Here is a 20,331-nt window from a genome sequence, read left to right on the forward strand (position 1 = left end):
TAGGAGGGAGGTTTGATATAACCTCACAACATTGTTATTGTTTTCAATAGCGATAGCAATTGTTTTGATCCGACCAATATGGCCACCATATTGCTTCAGTCCGGATAATGAGCGAGATAGGCTCATGCCGTCTCCTGTCATTAACCTTCTTGGGCGTGACATTGTTAGTGACGAAAATAGGGGAAAGGTGTGAGTGTGACACTGGAAGTGCCGGAACTCGACGGCGCGGCTGTGGGAGGTGGACGGAGAGCTGTGGATGTGACACCCGAAGTTCAGACCTCCTTCTGTTGGCGATGTGAACCAAGGAGGATAGTTTATTTTTGTATATTTGTTTGTAATAAATTTTGTTGAATTTTGCAGCAAAGTGTAACAAAACATTGAGCTCGGGTGTCTTGTCCCCTCTCGTTTCCGGTCGGTGCTCTGCTCATTCCTGTCCCCGGTTCCGGATGGTGTTGCTGCTGCTGTTGCTTATGGGGGAGGCGGCTGCCTCCCAGGGGGATCGGGAGCCCGTGTACCGGGGCTGCCTTACCCGCTGTGAGCAGCACAACTGCACTGGGGCTCGGCTCTGGACCTTCCGAGCCCAGCAGCCCGCATACATGCGCCTGACAGGTGAGAGATGCCTAAGGGCTGGAGGCTAAAGCTGAGAGCATAGGAGGACCACCTTACAGGACGAGAATATGCGAGGGGCACGGAGGTTACCTCGGGAGCCAGGCTGGGACATTTCATACAGAGCTGGGTATGGCTCAGAAGTTCTGTCGGTATCTGGTGGAGGACAAAGAGAAGGGAAATATAGCCAAGAAGTAGTGTGGGTATCTAGAGAGGTGTATGATGAGATCTATTCAGGGAACGAAAAGAAGGGACTTAGAACGATCTATCCCGGGACAAACTTTAGTGGTGCTTAGATGGTAACTCCAGTACTGGTTAAATAAGGCCAAAGCTGCACAGCCTTTTATGGTCTGGGCCCCGATGGGCTGCACTGGGCTTCGATGGCAACACCAGTAGTTGTGGAGTATGTCCAGTGCTGGGCAGACAACTATAGTCTGTACCCTGAAAATGGCAAGGACAGATCAAGATTAAGAATACGTATATTATATTGCATCATATACTGTTGAGTTTATCTTATTGGGCAGACTGAATGGACTGCGAAGGTCTTTATCTGCCGTTGTTTACTGTGTTACCCCCCATTTACCAAGACACACTAGCGGCTGCTGGCACAGTTGGCATTGCCGCATGGCTTAGCAAACGGGTTAGTATGTTACTGTGCAGATGAAGTAGTGCGGGTATTGGTAAGAGATACGAGATCAACTCGGAATAAAAAGAAGAGATATATAGTGATCTATCCCAGTTTACTTGCAATATTTAGGTTACAGTATTGCTTCATGGAGAATTCAAATATGTTCAGGGGCCAATGTCATAAGGGGATTATGCTGTTGGTTGCAAAGTTTTATGTGTGATGCTGCGTCTTATTAGAAAGGACCTTTATATTAAGAATGGTGCTGTCTCTCAGTCCTTTCACATGTACACTGTCGTACCGGGAGTTTGAAGGAATGTGTTGAACTTTCTGCAATACTGTCTAGTTGCTTTTCAGCACAGACACATACCGCATACCTGCAAAAAGCAAAGCGATAACTTTTTTTTATTGGAGTAAATGTATTGTTAGTCCACTACCACCTTATTTTCCTTTTGTTTTGTTTTATTTCTCTGTATTACCGTTAAAGTAGGCTAACACTACAACTTTGCAAGAGTCAGGCTTTCTGGTAACATAGCACAGTTGTGCTGTTTTATTCATCTGAAGTTTGCTTCTGAATAATTCTGTCTTTCCTCGCCAGGTTGGACTTGTAAAGATGATTGCAGCTATGAGTGCATGTGGTACACAGTAGCACTGTATGTCAAAGAAGGTCATAAAGTTCCTCAGTTCCATGGCAAGGTGAGTGACTGTCAAAAAGAATAAAGACACCGGTGGACAAGTTCATAAATGTATAAAATGTTTCTCGAATAACATCCAAACACATGCACTGTATTGTGTATCTCAGGAGGGTCATCTTATTAGCATGGGCAAACTTTTTATGCTATTATTTTTGCTAGAAACATGTTAACATGAAAATTCTACAGCCCATAAGTAGTAAATCTAAGACTTGCTATAGTGGGTCAGGTCAAAGGTCCTTAAAGCCCAGTGTCCTGTTTCTGCAAATCCAGATTACAAGTACCTGGCAGAATCCCAAACACTAGCGAGATTCTGTGCTGCTTACCCCCAGGGATAAGCACTGGCTTTCTCCAGGTCTCCCTTAGACTTCTAGGAATTTGTCCAACCCTTTTTAAAGCACAGCTAAATTAACTGCTTTTCTCACATTATTCAGTAATGAAGTATGGCTTGAGTAAAAGAATATTTTCTCCTATTTGTTTAATGTGCTACTATGTAACCTCATGGTGTGTCCCCTAGAGTTAGCACTTTTTGAAAGAGTAAACAATCAGGTTGTGTTTGCCAAATGCTTTGTGTCCTGTTGAATTTGTTATGCCTATCATTTCAAACAGAAGAAGAAACCTCCGAGATGCAGAGGGTGCTATCCCTTCTTCTCTGCCAAATAGGCAAATGAATCTGCTTACAGCAAATGTGTACCAAGCTGTCTGATCACTGTTCATTGTAGGATCTCCTGCATGAGACATTTGAAATTGCTGTTGAAGGACAGTTTCCTGCTTATCCCTTATTTTAAGCCAGTGAAGGGGTCATGAAAGTTTGAAGGATGACTGTTTATCCTTGGAGTGGAGGAGTAGCCTAGTGGTTTGTGCAGTGGACTTTGATCCTGAGGAACTGGGTTCGATTCCCACTGCAGCTCCTTGTGACTGTGGGCTAGTCACTTAACCCTCCATTGCCCCAGGTACAAATAAGCACCTGTATATATGTAAACTGCTTTGAATGTAGTTGCAAAAACCACAGAAAGGTGGTATATCAAGACTGCATGCTAATCGCGATTAACCTGTAAATCGCAATTGGAAAATGTAATCGCGATTAATGGTTAATTGCCCTCCCTCCCCTGCCCGTTTCCTGTTTTCAGAAGGGGGTGGGACACATCAGAAGGAAAGGCCTGATGCAGGCCGAGGTACTGTTTGATACCAATGATACTGTTTGATACCATACCTCTGCAGGGTGAAGATTTACTGGAGGGAAAAAAAAAGATAAATGGGGGGAGGATAGAGAGCGAGAACCACTGGCGGTTGGGGAGGGAGAGATGCCGGACCGATTGCGTACAGGCGGGGGAGGGCATCGAGAGAGAACCACTGGAAGGGACAGGAATGTGTGAAGGCACGAGGGGGGGGCACATGAGACAGAGCATGGTTGATGACATGGGGGGGGCACATGAGAGAGAGAATGGGCCAAGGCATAAGGGGGCACGAGAGAGATTATGGGTGAAGGCACAAGGGACTAAGAATGGGTGAATGCACAGGGGGCACGAGAGAGAGAAGGGTGAAGGCACAAGAGAGAGAGAGAGAATGGTTGAAGGCACAGGGGGGCACATGAGAGAGAATGGGTGAAGGCACAGGGGGGGTACAAAGAGAATGGGTGAAGGCACAGGGGGGCTGCCTCAGGAGTGAGGAAGTCGGCAGAGTGCCTCCAGTTGCCGATGCTCGCACTCCCTGAGCATGGTCAGTTCACGTGCAAACTGAGCATGCTTGGGCAGTGCAAGTGTTGGTGGCTGGAGGTACTCCGCTGACTTCCTCGCTCCTGAGACAGCACAAGGAGGAAGAGGACTGCTTTGGCAGTGGATTTCTTCAACTGGTGGGACTTCGGCAACCCCACCAGCAAAGATATGATATCTAAGGTGGGGAGGGAGAGGAAATGTTTGCCCCCCCCCCCCCCCAATGGACTGCTGGCTATGTTCTGCCTTTAGTCGCGATTAATCGCATGATTGACATTTTGTATTGTGCAATTAATTACAATTACAATTTTAATTGAAATGCAGTCCTAATTGGGACCAGAGATTAGTGTGTTGAATGTTATATCTCCTAATAACTAACTCTCTCTTTTTCTTTTCTTTCCCTTTAGTGGCCCTTCTCCCGCTTCCTTTTCTTCCAGGAGCCCGCATCTGCTTTTGCCTCGCTTCTTAATGGACTGGCCAACTTCATCATGCTGAATCGGTACCGGACTAGTGTGCCCCCTTCCTCGCCCATGTACCACACCTGTGTTGCTTTTGCCTGTGTAGGTGGCTTCAGAATTCCTGCTGAATGTGATGTGTGCGGGCAGAACCTGATGCTCCCCTGAAGTGGTGGAGGCTAGTGAGATTGCTGCACTTTTTGAGGGCTGATGTGATTTCCTGGTTTGGGCACATCAGATGCCTGTTCGGTGCGTGATCTGCACAGTGGAGATAACCTTCCCTCTCCCCAGTTCAGCTATAATCTGAGAATAGAATGGAGTGAAACCCACTCTGCGGTCTCTGTAATTTTGCTTCTCCTCTCCAAGAAATAACAGGAGGGGAAAGGGCACCACCTTCATTTCCCTTCCATGGTTTGGGACAAGGCAGACAGAAAAGAACAGAGACAACGAGTCGCACATATCATGTGCTCAGGTCTGCAGAATAGGTCATATCCCCAACTTGACTGAGCCTCTCAGCCTTTTCTGCTCTCTTCCCTTCTCGTTCCATGCTATGAAAGACTATGCTGTTAGTGTGAGTTGTCTTACTCATTTCTCTTTCTTCCTCTTGTAGGTTTCTTTAAATGCTTGGGTTTGGTCAACTGTCTTCCACACCAGAGACACAGATGTGACTGAGGTAACGGGGAGGGCTTTCTCCATGCACAAGCAGGATATAATCAGGCACACTGCAGACTGGATCCTCTCTCCCAGAGCCCCAGCGAGACCATGAAATCTCTCTGGACATGCATGAAAGCACCCCTCCCCCTGCTCTTTCATCCACCTGGCAAGGCAGCAATGGATTTTTATTTCTCTCAAAACTTCCTCAGTTAGAATGGACCTGGAGTCCCGCAGTTAGGGGGGGATGGGCCAGGCTGGGACCTGCAGTCCTGCAGCATTAGACTGGACCAATCAGATAGTGGTTAATTTTATGACAGGGTGCCTATAACAAATTTTTAAGAATGTGCCTAAATGATGCCTGTTCTATGAACATAATCATGTATTTTCCCTTTATAAAATGGGCTTCTAGAATAATCCCCAGTAGTGTATAAATGCTCTGAGACAGCAGCAACTTCCTGTGTGTATTCTGGTCAGGGATATGCAACTCCAACGCCCGCAATCGGTACACATGAAAGTGTACATATGCATATATGTTGGCAAACTTTTATAACAGCCATTTTCCTCCTGAAAAAAATATTCTTTATATACAAAAATGCATTATACAGTAAGACCTCCACAGTGGTTTGGGTGGTGGCCCCTCAAATTGATTTAACTGTAGGAAGCCGCAGTATATCATATTTTCTTATTGGAGTGTTGCAGTGTATTGGGATATTCTCTTAGGTGTAATGGAGCCAGTGGAGTAAGGCATCTTCACTGTGTATGTCCCAATAGGTAGGAAAATGATTTCTAGAAATCATATACGAGGGGTGTGTACTTTCCAGGTACCCACAGCATCACTTCCTCATGTCGTGTTGCAGAATTCCCACTAATGTCTCAAATCTTGCTTCCCACAGAAACTGGACTACTTTTGTGCCTCAGCTGTTATCTTGCACTCCATCTACTTGTGTGGTGTGAGGTGAGCCTTCCCCCTATTGCTGAGCATCTTGGATCTTTCAGTGTGCACAGTGAAGCCCTCTTTTTATCCATTAGAGGCTTCCGGACCGTGTTTCAGGCCTGGCTCAATTGTTCCATATTGTTTTCTGCAGGACTCTTGGCTTGAAGCGTCCTGCCTTTGCATTGTTCTTTGCCTCCTTCCTGATCCTGCTCTTTGCCTGCCACGTCTCTTACCTGTCACTGGGTCGCTTCGACTATGGCTACAACATGGCAGCGAATGTGGCCTTTGGTAAGGAGGAGGGCACCTGTGTCACCCATGCCTAACACCTCAGGACTCTCCTTTAACTTTTGAGAAGCTTCTTGGATGTTATTGGCGGGTTTTGGGTTGTGGTATTGTCTCTGGAGTTTTGTTCTTCCCTGTTAGAATGGACAGTAATTGGCCCTTAGGCCACAGCCTTGGCCCCACCCTTCACCAGGAAAATAAAGCCACAGAAAGAATGAAGAGCTGGTGAAGGCTGTTTGTTTAGACTTCTATCTTCACTCTGCAACTTGGCTGTCTGCCATGGGGGAGGGGTCAGAAAAAGAGCATTGCCTTTTTCTGTGGCTTTTGCTGCTGGGCAGTGTGTCAAAAGGCAGCACTTTGGTTGGTTGCCCAACAGTGCTGCAGTTGGCTCAGTGCTTAGACACCCATGTGCCACTGTTGCTTGAGAAATTACTTTTGATCCTAATTATGTAATGTGGGATATGCAAATCAGAAACTTGTGGCAAAGGTTTTGTGACTATCACAGGGAGTTGGATCTGAACCCTTCATGCTTGTCGTTATGGATCAGGCTAAGCTCCTAGTTCTTGGTTTGCAGGTCTGGTTAATCTGCTGTGGTGGCTGGGCTGGTGCCTGCGGAACCAAGCGTACCTGCCGTATGTCTGGAAGTGTGAGGTGGTTGTACTGCTTCTGCAGGCCCTGGCACTGCTGGAGCTCCTGGACTTCCCCCCTCTTTTGTGGGTCTTTGATGCCCATGCTCTCTGGCACCTGAGCACTGTCCCTGTGCACGTCCTCTTTTACAGGTGAGCTTCGTGATGGTGAGGATAAGAATTGTTTCAGTATTTGTGTCAGTACCTTGACTTGTGATTGTCAGAAATGCCCTGCTCCTCTTTTCTCTCTATCGCTGTCTGTACTGGTGAGGATTTTATTTTTATGGGGTTTGCTGAGAGGGATTTTGGGGGTGTGGGGTGTGCTGGGGGGCTGGAAGGGACTCTGGGAGTTTGGGGTTTTGCTGGGGGGGGGGGGGGGGAGGTGGCGGCTGGAAGGGATTCTGGTGGTGTGGGATTTTGCAGTAGGGCTGGAAGAGATCCTGCGTGTATGAGGGTAGAAGAGATTCTGGGGGTGTGGGGCTGTAGAAGGAATTCTAGGGGTGTAGGATTTTGCTGGGGCGGGGGGTGAGGGGGCTGTGAAGGATTCTGAGAGGAGTGTGGGGCTGGGAAGGATTCTGGGGGTGTGAAGTTGTAGAGGGGAGCTGGGAAGGATTCTGAGGGTGTGGGGTTTGCTGGTGACGGAGGGATTCTGTGTGATGCTGCCTGAATTCCTATACCTGTTCCCTTTTGTTTCCTGCTGTAGTTTCCTGGTGGATGACAGTCATCACCTCCTGAAGGAGAATCCCTCAGATGTAAAGATAGACTGAATGGAACACATGTTCAGTCAAGTGCATTACCTGAGCCAGGAACATGTCCTTGGAATCTGAACATGGAGCCTGGGACAGTGGAGCCAGTTGTTGTGCAGCTTGGGCTCCCCCTACGTGGCATGTAGCCCCTCCATTACCTACTAGGGATGCTGTGCATTTACATGTATGATTTGATCTTTTTTTTTTCTGCCTTTGGAGTATAAAAAATTATTTGATCTTCATAGAGACAGAATCCCTCTTCTCCTGCCTCTTTCCTGATTGCTGAAAATTCAGCAGCAGTCAGCACTGCATATAACCAGCACAGGCATGGCTATAAAAGTGCACACACATTTCTGGGGGTATAAGGTGCCTTCCCCCACCCCCACACCCGGATGTGCCTTGTGTCACATTAATTGACATGTTTAGGATTTATTAGGTAACTAGAAATCGTATTTGACTAGTAGAGTTTCCTTTCCCATCTTTAGTGGGCTGTTAAACACTTTGAGAAGGGGACTTGGGGGGAGAAAACAAAAATGCATTGAACCGGGGACAGTTAAGAGGAAGGTGCAGTAATATCTTGGCGTCTGGACTCTGCAGCTGAGGTGGTCTCGAGTTGGGAAATGTGAAATGTTTGGGCTAAAACTTGTGGCACAGAGGAAGAGTAAGGCAGTGTCAGTACCAGAAGGGGTGGTAGGAGAAGATCTATAGCCAGAAGCATGATCTGAATCAGCATTTGAAGCTGTGTATAACCTGGGAGCAGATGTCTCAAGGCCCTGCTTGTAGGATGGTTAGGGTACTGCCAGGTGGCGCTCTTAGCTAACATGTACATGGATGCTCCAAAGCTGAGACTGTGTCTGTCAGAGTGCAAGAGTCAGATCACTGTAGGTCTGGTGTATAAATCAGATCCTCACTTTCTGTCCATTCTCTTTTTAAAAGCTTCCTGAGAGTTCTTGTAGGTGCTGTTACTGACAATGATGGGACTATCTTCCATAGAGAGGGAAGGAGGATGCAGAGGATTGTCAGAGCTGGTACCAGAAGTTGGCAGTTAGATACCTTGACCTGTGCAGGAGTTTCCACAACTCTGCTTATCAGGGACTCTTTACAGTTGAAGGCTGGACAGCTCAGTTGAGCTCTTCTGGGGTGTGGGCAGTACTTATTATTCTTATTTGTGACATTTATATCCCACATTATCCCAAACAAGTTTGAGTTCAGTGTGGCTTATAATAAAAATCAGATTAATGGCTGGTTTGGCCAAGGATGGAAGGAACTTCTGCCTGCCTGTCTTGCCAAATTTCATGTTTTAATGTTTTGACTGAAAATATTCAGGGCTGTGACTCTTCTTTGTGGTGAATAAGTTCTCTGTTCTATCTGTGTTATTTTACTTTCCTGTTTACTGGTTATGAGTGGCACTTACACCACCAAGCTGTAACGTTAAAACTGTTTTTATTTAAAAAGTGTATTGTCTCTATTTGTTTTTGATGTCTCGGTGGTGGTTTCTCTGTGTCAGTCCAGTCTGGACATTGCTTCAGCCTAGGAGCATCCAAAGCTGTGATAAACAGCCTCAAGTAGCACTGGAGACCTGCTTGTGTACACACAGTCACTCCATGCTGCGTCTTTTCCATCCTTCACCTGGTGGATCAGTTCAACCCTTATGATCTTATTGGAAAAAAATCTATTTCAACAGATTCCACCCAGCAGGATTCTAGAAATGACTTTAAATTATGTTTGGAATTAAATCTTTTTAGCTTGTTAATATACTATATATTTAAATTCAGACTTAAACCTCAAGGGGTCGATTTTCAGCTGGCGGCGCTCAGCGTTTTGCTTGGAAGTTCAGTTTTGGGCCACATCAATTTCTGAGTTTCAGGAGCTGGCTGAACTATAGCCAGTAAGTGCGATATTCAGCACTAAACCCGCTCTGGGGCACCACATAAAGATAGGACTAACTTTGATGCGGTCCTTCATATGGGGTGAGATTGGCGGGTTAAGTGCTGACTCCACCCCTGGAATGCCCCCAACATCGCCGGTTTGCTTTAGGTGTTAACCAGTTAAGTGCCACTGAAAATGACTGGTTAGCCCTGAGCAAGTGATTTTAATTGTCCAGGAGCCATTTCTGGCTGGTTATATCGCTTTGAATATTGACTCTCTCATGTGCAGTGGTGTCTGCCCATTTTCACTTTTATTCACTGTTATTCCTGGAAAAATCCACAGTTCCGGGAATAACATGTATAGAATGTTTGTACATTTGGGAAGCTTGCCAGGTGTCCTTGGCCTGGATTGGCCGCTGTCGTGGACAGGATGCTGGGCTCGATGGACCCTTGGTCTTTTCCCAGTGTGGCATTACTTATGTACTTTCTGCTGTAGTAGTTGGGAAGGAACAGGTTGCTCACTGATGTCTGGTATGCATTTTCTGGACTGTTTAAGCACATAAGTGTTGCCATACTAGGACAGACCAAAGGTCCAACAAGCCCAGCATCCTGTTTCCAACAGTGGACAATCCAGGTCACAAGTCTTTGGCAAGATCCCAAAACACTACAATACATTTTATGTTGCTTATTTTATGCGGTGGATTTTCCCCAAGTCTATCTTAATAATAGCTTGTGGACTTTTCTTTTTGGAAGTTATACAAACCTTTTTTTTAAACCCCGCTAAGCCAACTGCTTTTACCACATTCTCTGGCATCAAATTCCAGAATTTAATTACACGTGTGAAGAAATATTTTCTCTTATTTGTTTTATATTTACTACTTAGTGCGTGCCCCTAGTATTTTTGAAAAGACTAAGCAAGCTTAAGATGTGACATTCTTGCAAGAGAGCACTGTAGTTTTTAAAAGCGCTTAATCCATATCCCCTTCCCCCATTCCTGCCAATCACCTTGATTTAGAAACACAGACTGCAGGGTGAAATACCCTTTAATTTTATTTCAAACAGAAATGAATTGGGAATGGTTCTGAGCAAAGAGGAAAACATCAAGGCAGTGAGAGAGCAAAGTTGTGTTTCAGTCTGCAGACTAATATTAGCTCTAGACAGGTTAGCAGTTATGTCAATGGCTGGGCTGTTCCAGTGGGGACTGGGCTACAGTGATTGCCTAGTCTAGTATGGTGTGATGTTGACTGTGCTCATGCTTGCGTTTTCTTCTGTGCATGCACAAAAAATATACCTCTCACATCATCCACACCGATCTTCAGACTGGAAGGCATGACATAAGTGCGGAAATCACAAATTTTGTAGCCACACCTAGTGAATGCTTCTTTCACATCCTCTTCTGTCACCGGCACCACCAAGAGTTTGGCTTCTCCAGCAAGGTAGAAGGACTCTTCCAAGGCTCCGATCATCAGGAAGTGGCCCCCAGGCTTCAATAGGGTGGTGACGTTCTCCAGTGCTTTCTGGAAGCTCTCATAGTTGGGGCTGGCAGCCTCGAGGCAGAAGGTGGATACCAGAGCATCAGCAGGTTCTGTCAGGGCAGAGCCTAGTGGCTTCAGCTGGTGGATGTCTATTGGGAGGACATGCTTCACCTTGTCCCTCAACTTCCTCTCCTTATCCTTCCAGTGTTCACTGAGGAGAAAGCCAGACAGGAATGAGTGGTGGGAAATGTCCCATGTGTTGTATCTCCTGTGCGAAGGAGGAGAGAAACATGCTTGGTCTCAGAAGGAGATGCCAATCTGAACCATTGGGTTGGGGGGGGGGGGATAGTTGGGAGATCATGCTTAAAAAAAACAGAAGGCCTGATATTTAAAATGATTTAAACTTCCAGAAAAGGCTCCTGGCTGTTTAAATCACTTCTCTGGGGCTAACAGGCATATTCAGCAGCACTTAACCAGATAGCGCCACTGAAAATGTCTGGTTAGCGCCAAGCTGAAACTGGTTATGTTGTGGGCATTCCAGGAGTGGAGTTAGTACTTGGTCAGTTAAGTGTTAATATTCAGCCCTTAACCAGCTAGAATAACTACATAAATGGGATTGACTTTATGCAGTTCACAATATCTGGTTACTTGCTGAATATCGTACTTAACTGGCTATGTTTTGCCACCCCAATATACCTGGAAATTCAGTGCCAGAGCCCAGACACGGTCCAGCATTGAATTTCTGGGGATAACGCTGCCGCAATCAGCAAAATGCTGCTCACTGCCAGGTGAATATCAGGCCCAGACAATTTAGTGGGAGGAATCGTAAAACCGTTTATACACTGTCCCCCCAGTTGCTGGCTCAGATCATCAAAAAAAGCAGATAGTGCAGTGACATTGCCAGGGCTGCCTAGCCGTTTCTATGAAGGGTGAAAGAAAGGGCTAGCAAGAAGCTTCAGCGCCTTAAAGTATGTGACTTGCCAGTTTCATGAGCTGAAAGTAAAAATCATTACAATTTCAGTTCTGTGGGAAAGCTCAGCTTGGGTTTTTTTTTTTCCACCAGACATAATGCTATTCTGATGCCAGCTCCTGCAATAATCCTTGGGGTGGCATGAAGCAATGTGCGTGTGGACTTGGGTGGGAGTTTGGATCGTGCTGGATGGGACACATTCTCCTGTGTGTGTGACATAGCTTTTTCAGATAATAGTGTACAGTCTCGATTTATCCAACGTAAACGGGACTGAGCCTTTTTTTGGATAAGTGAAAAGTCGGATAATACAGAAAACAATGGTAATCCCTTTAAAAAAATGTACAGAAAACATACTTTATATATAAAGAACAGGCATTGGGTAGCTATTTAAAATACAGTATTGTTTAACACGACCAGCAACAAAAAAAAGAAAATTGTATAGGGCATAATTGTACTGCTTGGACAGCAGGCTATTTGAGCACAAATACAGAGCTATATATTTTACAGCAAGCAAAAACCAGAGGAAGGATCTAAGAGTGCTGGGCAAATTTATTGATACAAATACCAATGTGAGCACATTTTGCCCTACGACTGTGTCAGGGGTTAGAAATTGATAAGAAACAGATAAAATATACAATTAGTTAAAATGATAAAATCAGCAAACAACATTAATAAAAATTAGCCAAATTAAAAAATGTAAGCAAGTTAAAACAATTAAAATATATTAATTGATTTACAATAAAAGCATCAATAACATTGAATAAAAAACCTAACTAGAAATATCTCCAAATTAAAACAATTATAAAATGAAAAACAGTAAGAACAATACCCAATTAAATATATATGATTTTATCATTTTAACTAATTGAATATTTTATCTGTTTATCAGTTTCTATCCCTGGATGCGGCTGTAGGGTGAAACGTGGCCACGTCGGTATTTGTATCAATAAGTTTCCCCAGCACTCCTATAGCCTTGGTCTGCTTTTTGCTTGGTATCAGGTGTGCAGATCATCACCTCTCTTATTGGTTGGTGTTTCACAATACAGTACAGTACTGTACAAAACAGCAATTATGAACACAAATACAGGGAAGCATACGCTATGTAGTATGTTCAGCCTCACTTGAGTTTTCTACATCAGGCAATGAGAACATAAATACAGAACTGAGCAGAGCATGATGGGAGCCCCATTTCTCAAGCTCACTGCTTTGTCTTCTCCAGTCAATAACAGTATTGTATGAAGCAGACATCAAGACAGCAGAACTGAAAGTGGAAACTCTCCACACTCCAAATTTCACGGCGATGAGGGAAGTATGAAGGAGTACCAGCAACTGCAAAGCATGGTTCCTTTGGAAGCACAGTCGCAGATCAAACATGGCTTCCTTGCAGTGCGTGGAGCCGGAAAACAAGAACAGACCCTGCAAACAATGTAATGATGTCACCGGGGGGGGGGGGGGGGGGGGGGGGGGGATGTTGGCTTTGCTGGATTAGCAAAGTTATCAAGACTGTACTGTACTGATTTTCTCAGTATAATAAGGCACAATAAACATTCAGACTATTCAGAGAAGGAAATTGTAATGCCAAAATACCTATTTTCTACCAGTTCTACTCACCCTTTGCCCTCTAGGATGCAGGCATGTTTGATGTATGGGCTCCAGTCAAAGCTACCGGGCTCAGCCTGCAGCCACCTCCTCAGCACCTCCCGGTTCACTTCCAGGAAATCTGTCATTATGATCTCCTCAAAGTGGTCAGGGCTGCTCAAAATCTGATAGATGGTGGGTCCAGAGCCAATGTCTATTACAGTGTGACCATGAATCTCACCTGGCAAAACACAGAAATAGACAGATAAGACCTCCAAGCCCATTCAGTCTGCCCTTGACGGACACTGAATTACTCAGGATGCTTTGGGGTTTAATCTATTGCTCCCCCACATCTGAGGATTCCAGGCTTTATGCCTCACAGCTTACAATCCTCTGCTTATTCCAGGCTTTACCCCTCTCAAGGATCCTCTGGGTATATCCCAGGCTTTACTCATCATTTTGGACCATCTAAGGATCCTCTGTGCTTATCTTGGGCTTTACCTCTCGCTCCCCTACAGCTGACAAGCCTCTCTGTGTATCCCAGGTTTACCCCTTGTAACTAAGTATTATCTGGATATATCCCAGGGTTTCTCTCTCTTACTCCCTTGCACATCCCAGCTTTTTGAAATTCTGTTACACTTTTTGCATTCATCACCTTCACTGGGATACTGTTTCATGCATTTATTTTTGGGTGTGTATAGAAATATTTCCTTCTGTTATTCATGAGTTCTCCTCCCACCCCCATTCAGCCTCATAGTTTGACTCTTTATTTCAGAACTTTTCGAGATAGCTGAAACCTGGTTTTTCTTAGGAAATCCAATGGGGAAATCAGAACCACAAGTCCCTGCATGCAAGTGGGTAAGGCCAGGACTGGATCAACCCTGTTGACTGAATCTGGATCTAGTTGGCAACCCTAACAAGTCTATTTTCAGGCCTTTTTGGTGCAGTCCAATTTTTAGCTATCCTCAGGATCCCCTGTTTATCTTGTTGGGCAGAGTAGATGGACCGTACAGCTCTTTATCTGCCATCATCTACTATGTTACCCTATAGGTAAATGAATTGGGTGGGATGAAGAGAACAGGAAACCTTCCTGCAGTCATTACATTAGGTACTGAGACCTGCTCAGGCTGGGATCATGCAGTCACCTTTCTGAATGTGTCCTTTTGTCTCCTAATGGGGGGCTTCCCTTTCTGTTTCAGGTTAACATTTTAAGAATGCTTTTGGGCCTTGAGCCCCTCAACAAATCTGTTTTTTTGTTAGATTATCCAGTAAATATTAATGATAGATTTACTTACATTTGGTCACATTGCACATTTTGGTATCCCTGAAAACAGAACTGGCATAAAGTGCCAAACATGGTTTGGGAAGTGCTCATGTCTCTCTTACTCAAGGTACTATGGCAGCACAGAGCACACCATAGATCTGTTGGCCAGGAATGCGTTTGGATAGCAGTCTAGCACAAGAGACTGATTAAAACAAACACATCTACACACCCTACCCATGTACCTGCATCCTGGCTCTCTCTCTCTCTATGTAATGGCGCTGTGAGATTCAGCCATGTTCTTGCACCCTGACATACCACCACACACAGACTCATAATGATACCCTGGCTTAGGAGCGAGGTTCATTCCTGTCATAGTATGCACAAAACTAACCGATTTGAATTGCCCTGGGAGGTACCATGAAGGCTGACACATCCTGATGTATATATACCTGCATCCTCCTCTCTTCCTCCCCCCCCCCCCCACCATTTCCCCCCTCCCCATACACACTCTGTTCCCAGAATAGTTAGAGTAGTAGGGTGAGAACCAGGGAAGCCAGGGTTCATATCCCACTGCTGATCCTTATGATTTTGGGTAAGATACAACCCCCACCACCTCAGATACAAACTTTGAGTGCAAACCTTAGGGAACAAAGCAATACCTACTATACCTCAATGTAACACCTCAAACTACAGAGGTGGGCATGAAATTAATCCAAATCCCTTTATAATGCACATCTATACATTCTGATACATGCACGCTGTTACCCTATAACAGCACCTTTACACACACTGTACTTGCCCCACACTCACCCTCACAAGTCTGCAGCCTGACATATACACCACTCACCTGTCCCAAAAGCCTCCGCCAAACAACGTAGCTTCCAAGGCACCACAAAGTCATCAGAGCTAAAGTCTGCCCGCGGAGGCATATAATTATTCTGTAGGTAGGCTCGAGGGTTAAATTTCTGGTAGTTCTCCCCCACTGCAGCTATACTACTCATGTTGGGAGGGAGCTGTGTGCAGTCTTGCAGGGCACAGTGCTCCTGCCCCGCTATATAAAGGCTGCTTATCATGCTCTGGGCATTTCTCTTCACTAATTGTTCAATTCAGTTAGTGCTTCTGTGGCTGGCCCCTCCACTTAACTCCGGAAAATCAGATAGAATGTCCAACTACCTGCAGGGAGTAGGCAAATTAATGCCATTTCTCTGCCCTCCGCCCTCGAAACACACGCTTACACACTACCTCCCCTTCCACTGGTTTTGCAGAAGTTTTTGAGTAATTGGAACATAGCTTTTTCAAAGAAGGAAGGGGATTGGTGGTGACCTTTAGCCATGCTCAGAAAAGGCTTTAACTACAACTCCTCAGTTATCAGAAAGTGTTTAAAAGGAAATGTAGTAATGGCCGCACATACATCTGCTCTCTACCTGCCACATCTCATCAGAAGAAAAGATGCAGAGCCACTCCTGAGCAGGGAATCTAGCTGAAAGTGCGGCCTGTGAACTTTGAGATGCCACCATGGAAGAGAAGACTGACAACCTGGCTGTACACTACAGACAGGGCCGGTCTTAGGCAGGGGCCACAGTGGCGGTCGCACAGGGTCTCATGCTCCTAGGAGCCCCGTATCCCTGGCACACCTCCCTGCTCCGTACCTTAATGTGCATCCACATTTCAGTAGAGAGCATCAGGCAGCGGCAGCGATTTTCATATCCTGTTAGCTGCCGAGCCCAGAGCCACCTCGCTGCTGTATCCCGCCCCCTTTTGATGTAAATTCCTGCTTCTACAAGGGCGAGATGCAGCAGAATGTATGCATATCAAGGTATGGGGTGAGGTGGGGTTCCCAGAGTTCTAAACCTCCTTTTAAACTGATCAATTATGGCTTATGGTGGTGGGTGCAGGGGGGAGCGGGCAGGGGATTGGGTTGGCACAGGCAGGCGGGGCACTGAACTGGTCTGCACAGGGCCCCGCAATTGCTAAGACCAGCCCTGACTACAGAGAAGGGATTCATGATGATATCCCTCTGTTTACACTGGGCAGAACATTGTATAAATGCTGCAAAATAGTGGGACAGCCAGTGTCAAGAGGCATAGGAAGGCAGGAATTTTTGGTGGCTTCAGATTGTGACTAATAGCTCTTGTTGACTCTTCCTAAAATACACATTACTGACGCCAGGCGTTGTGGCCACATTTGAGAAATGTGCTTTGAGTGCACAGGAAGAGGGACAACCTGTAGAAATAAGTCTAGAATTATGAGTAACGTAGAAGAGCCAGTTTTATGGGTGCTGCAGGAAGAGAGGGTTTCATGTGACATGGCCACATCATTCCAGATTTATTTGCTTCTCCCTCTTCCTCGACCAGTCTTCCGTCTCACCCCTTCCCCACTCGTGCTTTTCTGCTCCCTCTTTTCCCATCACTGATCAGACGAAAGACGGAGTTGGAAGCAACCTTCAGTGTATTGGGCTTCATAATCCTTTGTTGCTTGGGGCCCAGTTGGTTCTTCCAACCATGTAGGGACACCATACTGCCAAATCAGGGCCTAGGAGGCAGAAGTGATAACATGGTAACCACGCCTTTAAAACTGACCTGAGGAAGTACCGTATTTTCACACATATAGCATGCATTATATGCGTTTTTACAAACTGCGCCACCCTGTAGACACTAGGGGGTGGTGTGATTCTTGGTGTGACAAATGAGAGGAAGCCCATTCAATTCCTATGGGCTTTCTCTCATTTGCCACGTGGGAATGGCTAATGCGGTTTGTAAAAAAGCCCCATATGCAGGATATAATACCGGTATATTTTTACTAAGACATGTTAATTGCAAAATTAGCACGTTTGTTTATAAGGCTTTTCCTTTTATTTATTTATTTTAGTACCTTTATACCCCGTATTTTCCCACAAAAGCGGGCACAATGCGGCTTACAAAATTACAAAAGTTACATATCAAGAAGGGAAATAACTGTTTGAAACAGGTTCAGTCAAGAGGAAGAAGGTGTGGGCTGAGTGATGTAGTGGGAATATGCCTTCTCAAACAAGAATGTTTTTAAGGATTTTTTGAAAATTTGATGATTGTATATCTCCTTTAAGGACTTTGGTAGACTGTTCCAAAACTTAGGACTGACATAGGTGAAGGATGAGGAAAGGAGCAATTTATATCGAACAGATTTATAGCTTGGAAAGCGTAAGTTGAGGTACGATCGAGCGGTCAAGGAAGCATTTCTGGATGGCAGATCAATCAAGTCTTCCATGCAGGCAGGGGCCTCCCCATAGATGATCTTGTGAGTTAACGTGCAGATTTTGAAGGTGAGACGAGCTGAAATGGGGAGCCAATGTAGGTTAAAACGAAGAGGTTCTGCATGTTCATATCGTGGTTTGCCAAAAATAAGTCTAGCAGCTGTGTTTTGGGCAGTCTGCAATTTTGTCAGGAGAAATTTTCGACTACCAGCATAAATACCACTGCAGTAATCTATATGGGAGAGGACTAACCAATGAGTAAGAGTACGGAAGAGGTCTCTCGAGAGGAATTGCCGGATATGTCGCAATCTCCACATTGAATAGAACATTCGTTTTGTTTTTAAGTTTTTTTTTGCAGGTTTTATGCAATAATAATGCCTGCAGGAACCTAAAAAGAAATGCCCTTAAAATCAAATATGTTAGCACGTCTTAGAAAAATAAACTGGTATAGAAAGCTTTGAGGGGCCCTTTTACAAAGGCACACGAAAAGGTGACCTGCGGTAGTGTGGGCACTTGTAATGGATGCACGCTTGACCATTTCTCCAGCGCATCTGGAAAAAAGGGGTTTATTGGGCCGGGAAATGGACGTGTGGCAAAACAAAAACCAGCGTGCATCTATTTATGGCCTCGGCCCTTAATGCCACCCATTCACATAGCAGTAAGGGCTCCCGTGTTACCCGCACGATAACCATCCAGCATGTGCCATCTGTTGATTACTGCCAGGAACGCCCCTGCGGTAGAAAATTCTTTTCTACCGTGTGTTTCTGGTGCATGCCAAGCTCGGAATTATCGCCAGGTGCCCACGCTAGCCAGGTGGTAATGCTGATTTGACGTACGTTGCACACGCATAGGCCTTACGTGCCTTTGTAAAAAGACCTCTATGTGCATGGACACGTTATACCAGTTTTATTTTCACATAGACTCACAATTTGCTTGTGTTATATGTGTGGGTGCGTCATGTGCATAAAAATATGGTATTTGTACACTCAGTGTACAATTTGTGGTATTTGTTGCCGGAGGATGTGATGGAAGCAGGTGGCACAGCTGGGTTTTAAAAGAGCTTAGACAAGTTCCTGGAGGAAAATCCATAAACCATTATTAGCCAGGCACACTTGGGATAGCTACTGCTTATTCCTAGGTATAAGCAAGAAGCGGATCTTTGGAATTTGTGGGGCACTTGTAATCTGGATTGGCCATTGTTGGAAACAGGATGCTAGGCTTGTTGGACCTTTGATCTGACTTGGAATGGCAGTTCCTATGGTCTTATGGGGACATGTCCGTTCTCCAATGGTGTGCTACAGGGACTGGTTCTTTTTAACATTTTTGGCGGAAGGGCTGTCTGGTAAGGCTTCATTTTAATTTTATTTATGTTCTGTACCGCCTTTACTGACTGGCAGACCAAGGTGGTGTACAATGTAAAACTGCAATAAGAATAGAGAATGGAAAGGAACTTACTTCTTTGCAGATGATACCAAAATCAGCCATAGGGTAGACACCCTGGAAGGTGCCTCACCTTTGTTAATTAAGTTGTGCTGGCTCCCCATCAAATCTAGGGTCACCTTCAAGCTCTGTGTTTTCATCTTCCAAATTTTACATAGCTTGACCCCATTGCGCAACGCTTTCCTTGGCACCAGGGGTTACCTAAGACTCCGCTTTCCAAACTGTAAAAATGTTGCCTACAATTCAGTTCTTTCAGCAGACTTCACTTTTCAGGGCACTAAATGTTGGAACTCTCTCCCAAAATCTACTAAAAATCAACATAATTACATACAGTTTTGTAAGATGTTAAAACCCCCATTTCTTTTAACAGTTTCTTATCAATGGTTTATGAATTCCAGGATTAACTATCATGTTATCTTGCATATCACTTATGAGCTTATCCGAATACTGCACACTAAATCTTCTCTTATTTCTTAATGGTACAGTGCTTGTAGTCCGCCGACTCCCAACCATAGATTCAAACCTCCAGTGGGGTGGGGCCTGCCACCCTAAGTTCAGTGGCTCTGCACCGCCTGTACCATGGGAGAATCTGATCAGATAAAGCTTGTATCTGCCCTCCCCCTAAATATTCTCCCTCCTCTCCACTAAAAAAAAAAAAAAAGACTTAGGCTTCAATGTTGGCTTTGCTTTATCCAGTATATCTGTCATATCTGTACATCATGTCTCAGCATCTCCAGCTTCTAATCCGAAGTCAACATGGGCTTTGCTTCCCACCCTGCTTGTGCACCCAGGGCCTTTTAATTCTATTACTCTCAGCCTAATGCATTTATAACCCCCTCCCTGGGACTGGGGGTCTGGTATACTTCGGAAGTGGCATGAGCAGCAGGCAAGGCTGGATATCTGGCAAATGGGGCAGCAGAACGGTGGGGGTGGGGGGCAGCAGTGTTGATAGCAGGGATTAATGTGCACACCAGTAGACGTTTATCTCCCTCAGATGCTTTCAGCTCCCTCTCCTAATGATAAATTATGTCAGTGAAATATCATTAAGTATGAAAAATCTACAGATGCTGGGCGTGTGCGTGTTTTTGCTTGCATCTGTATGTCTGTATATCAGCTTCCCTCTGCAAATCCTTGTATGTGTGTCTGTTTGTTTGCTGCTTTCACTCTGTGAATCT

General features: G+C 45.2%; 2 protein-coding genes across 2 annotated transcripts; one reads left to right on the top strand and one right to left on the bottom strand.

The window, feature by feature from the left end:
* The first annotated feature begins 228 nt into the window (after positions 1-228).
* On the top strand, positions 229-7,574 carry LOC115459236 (post-GPI attachment to proteins factor 3-like). The gene is made up of 8 exons (XM_030189093.1): positions 229-609; positions 1,830-1,927; positions 4,043-4,195; positions 4,701-4,763; positions 5,638-5,699; positions 5,830-5,966; positions 6,535-6,739; positions 7,290-7,574. Exons 1-8 carry the CDS (start codon positions 447-449, stop codon positions 7,351-7,353), a joined length of 945 nt encoding a protein of 314 aa, XP_030044953.1. The 5' UTR covers positions 229-446; the 3' UTR covers positions 7,354-7,574.
* Positions 7,575-10,236: 2,662 nt separating this feature from the next.
* LOC115459237 (phenylethanolamine N-methyltransferase-like) lies at positions 10,237-15,524 on the bottom strand. The gene is made up of 3 exons (XM_030189095.1): positions 15,335-15,524; positions 13,257-13,464; positions 10,237-10,886 (listed from the first exon to the last, which is right to left on the bottom strand). The coding sequence occupies exons 1-3, from the start codon at positions 15,486-15,488 to the stop codon at positions 10,451-10,453; spliced, it is 798 nt and encodes a 265-aa protein (XP_030044955.1). The 5' UTR covers positions 15,489-15,524; the 3' UTR covers positions 10,237-10,450.
* Positions 15,525-20,331: the final 4,807 nt, after the last annotated feature.

The sequence above is a fragment of the Microcaecilia unicolor genome, unplaced genomic scaffold (assembly GCF_901765095.1).
Source record: "Microcaecilia unicolor unplaced genomic scaffold, aMicUni1.1, whole genome shotgun sequence".
Taxonomy (NCBI): domain Eukaryota; kingdom Metazoa; phylum Chordata; class Amphibia; order Gymnophiona; family Siphonopidae; genus Microcaecilia; species Microcaecilia unicolor.

Coding starts and splice junctions, on each gene's coding strand:
- LOC115459237 (XM_030189095.1), bottom strand. CDS start 15,488: ATGAGTAGTATAGCTGCAGTGGGGGAGAACTACCAGAAATTTAACCCT. Junction 13,465..15,334: donor GGCGGAGGCTTTTGGGACAG/GTGAGTGGTGTA, acceptor GTGTTTTGCCAG/GTGAGATTCATGGTCACACT. Junction 10,887..13,256: donor TGCATCCTAGAGGGCAAAGG/GTGAGTAGAACT, acceptor CTTTCTCCTCAG/TGAACACTGGAAGGATAAGG.
- LOC115459236 (XM_030189093.1), top strand. CDS start 447: ATGGTGTTGCTGCTGCTGTTGCTTATGGGGGAGGCGGCTGCCTCCCAG. Junction 5,967..6,534: donor GGCAGCGAATGTGGCCTTTG/GTAAGGAGGAGG, acceptor CTTGGTTTGCAG/GTCTGGTTAATCTGCTGTGG. Junction 6,740..7,289: donor GTGCACGTCCTCTTTTACAG/GTGAGCTTCGTG, acceptor TTCCTGCTGTAG/TTTCCTGGTGGATGACAGTC.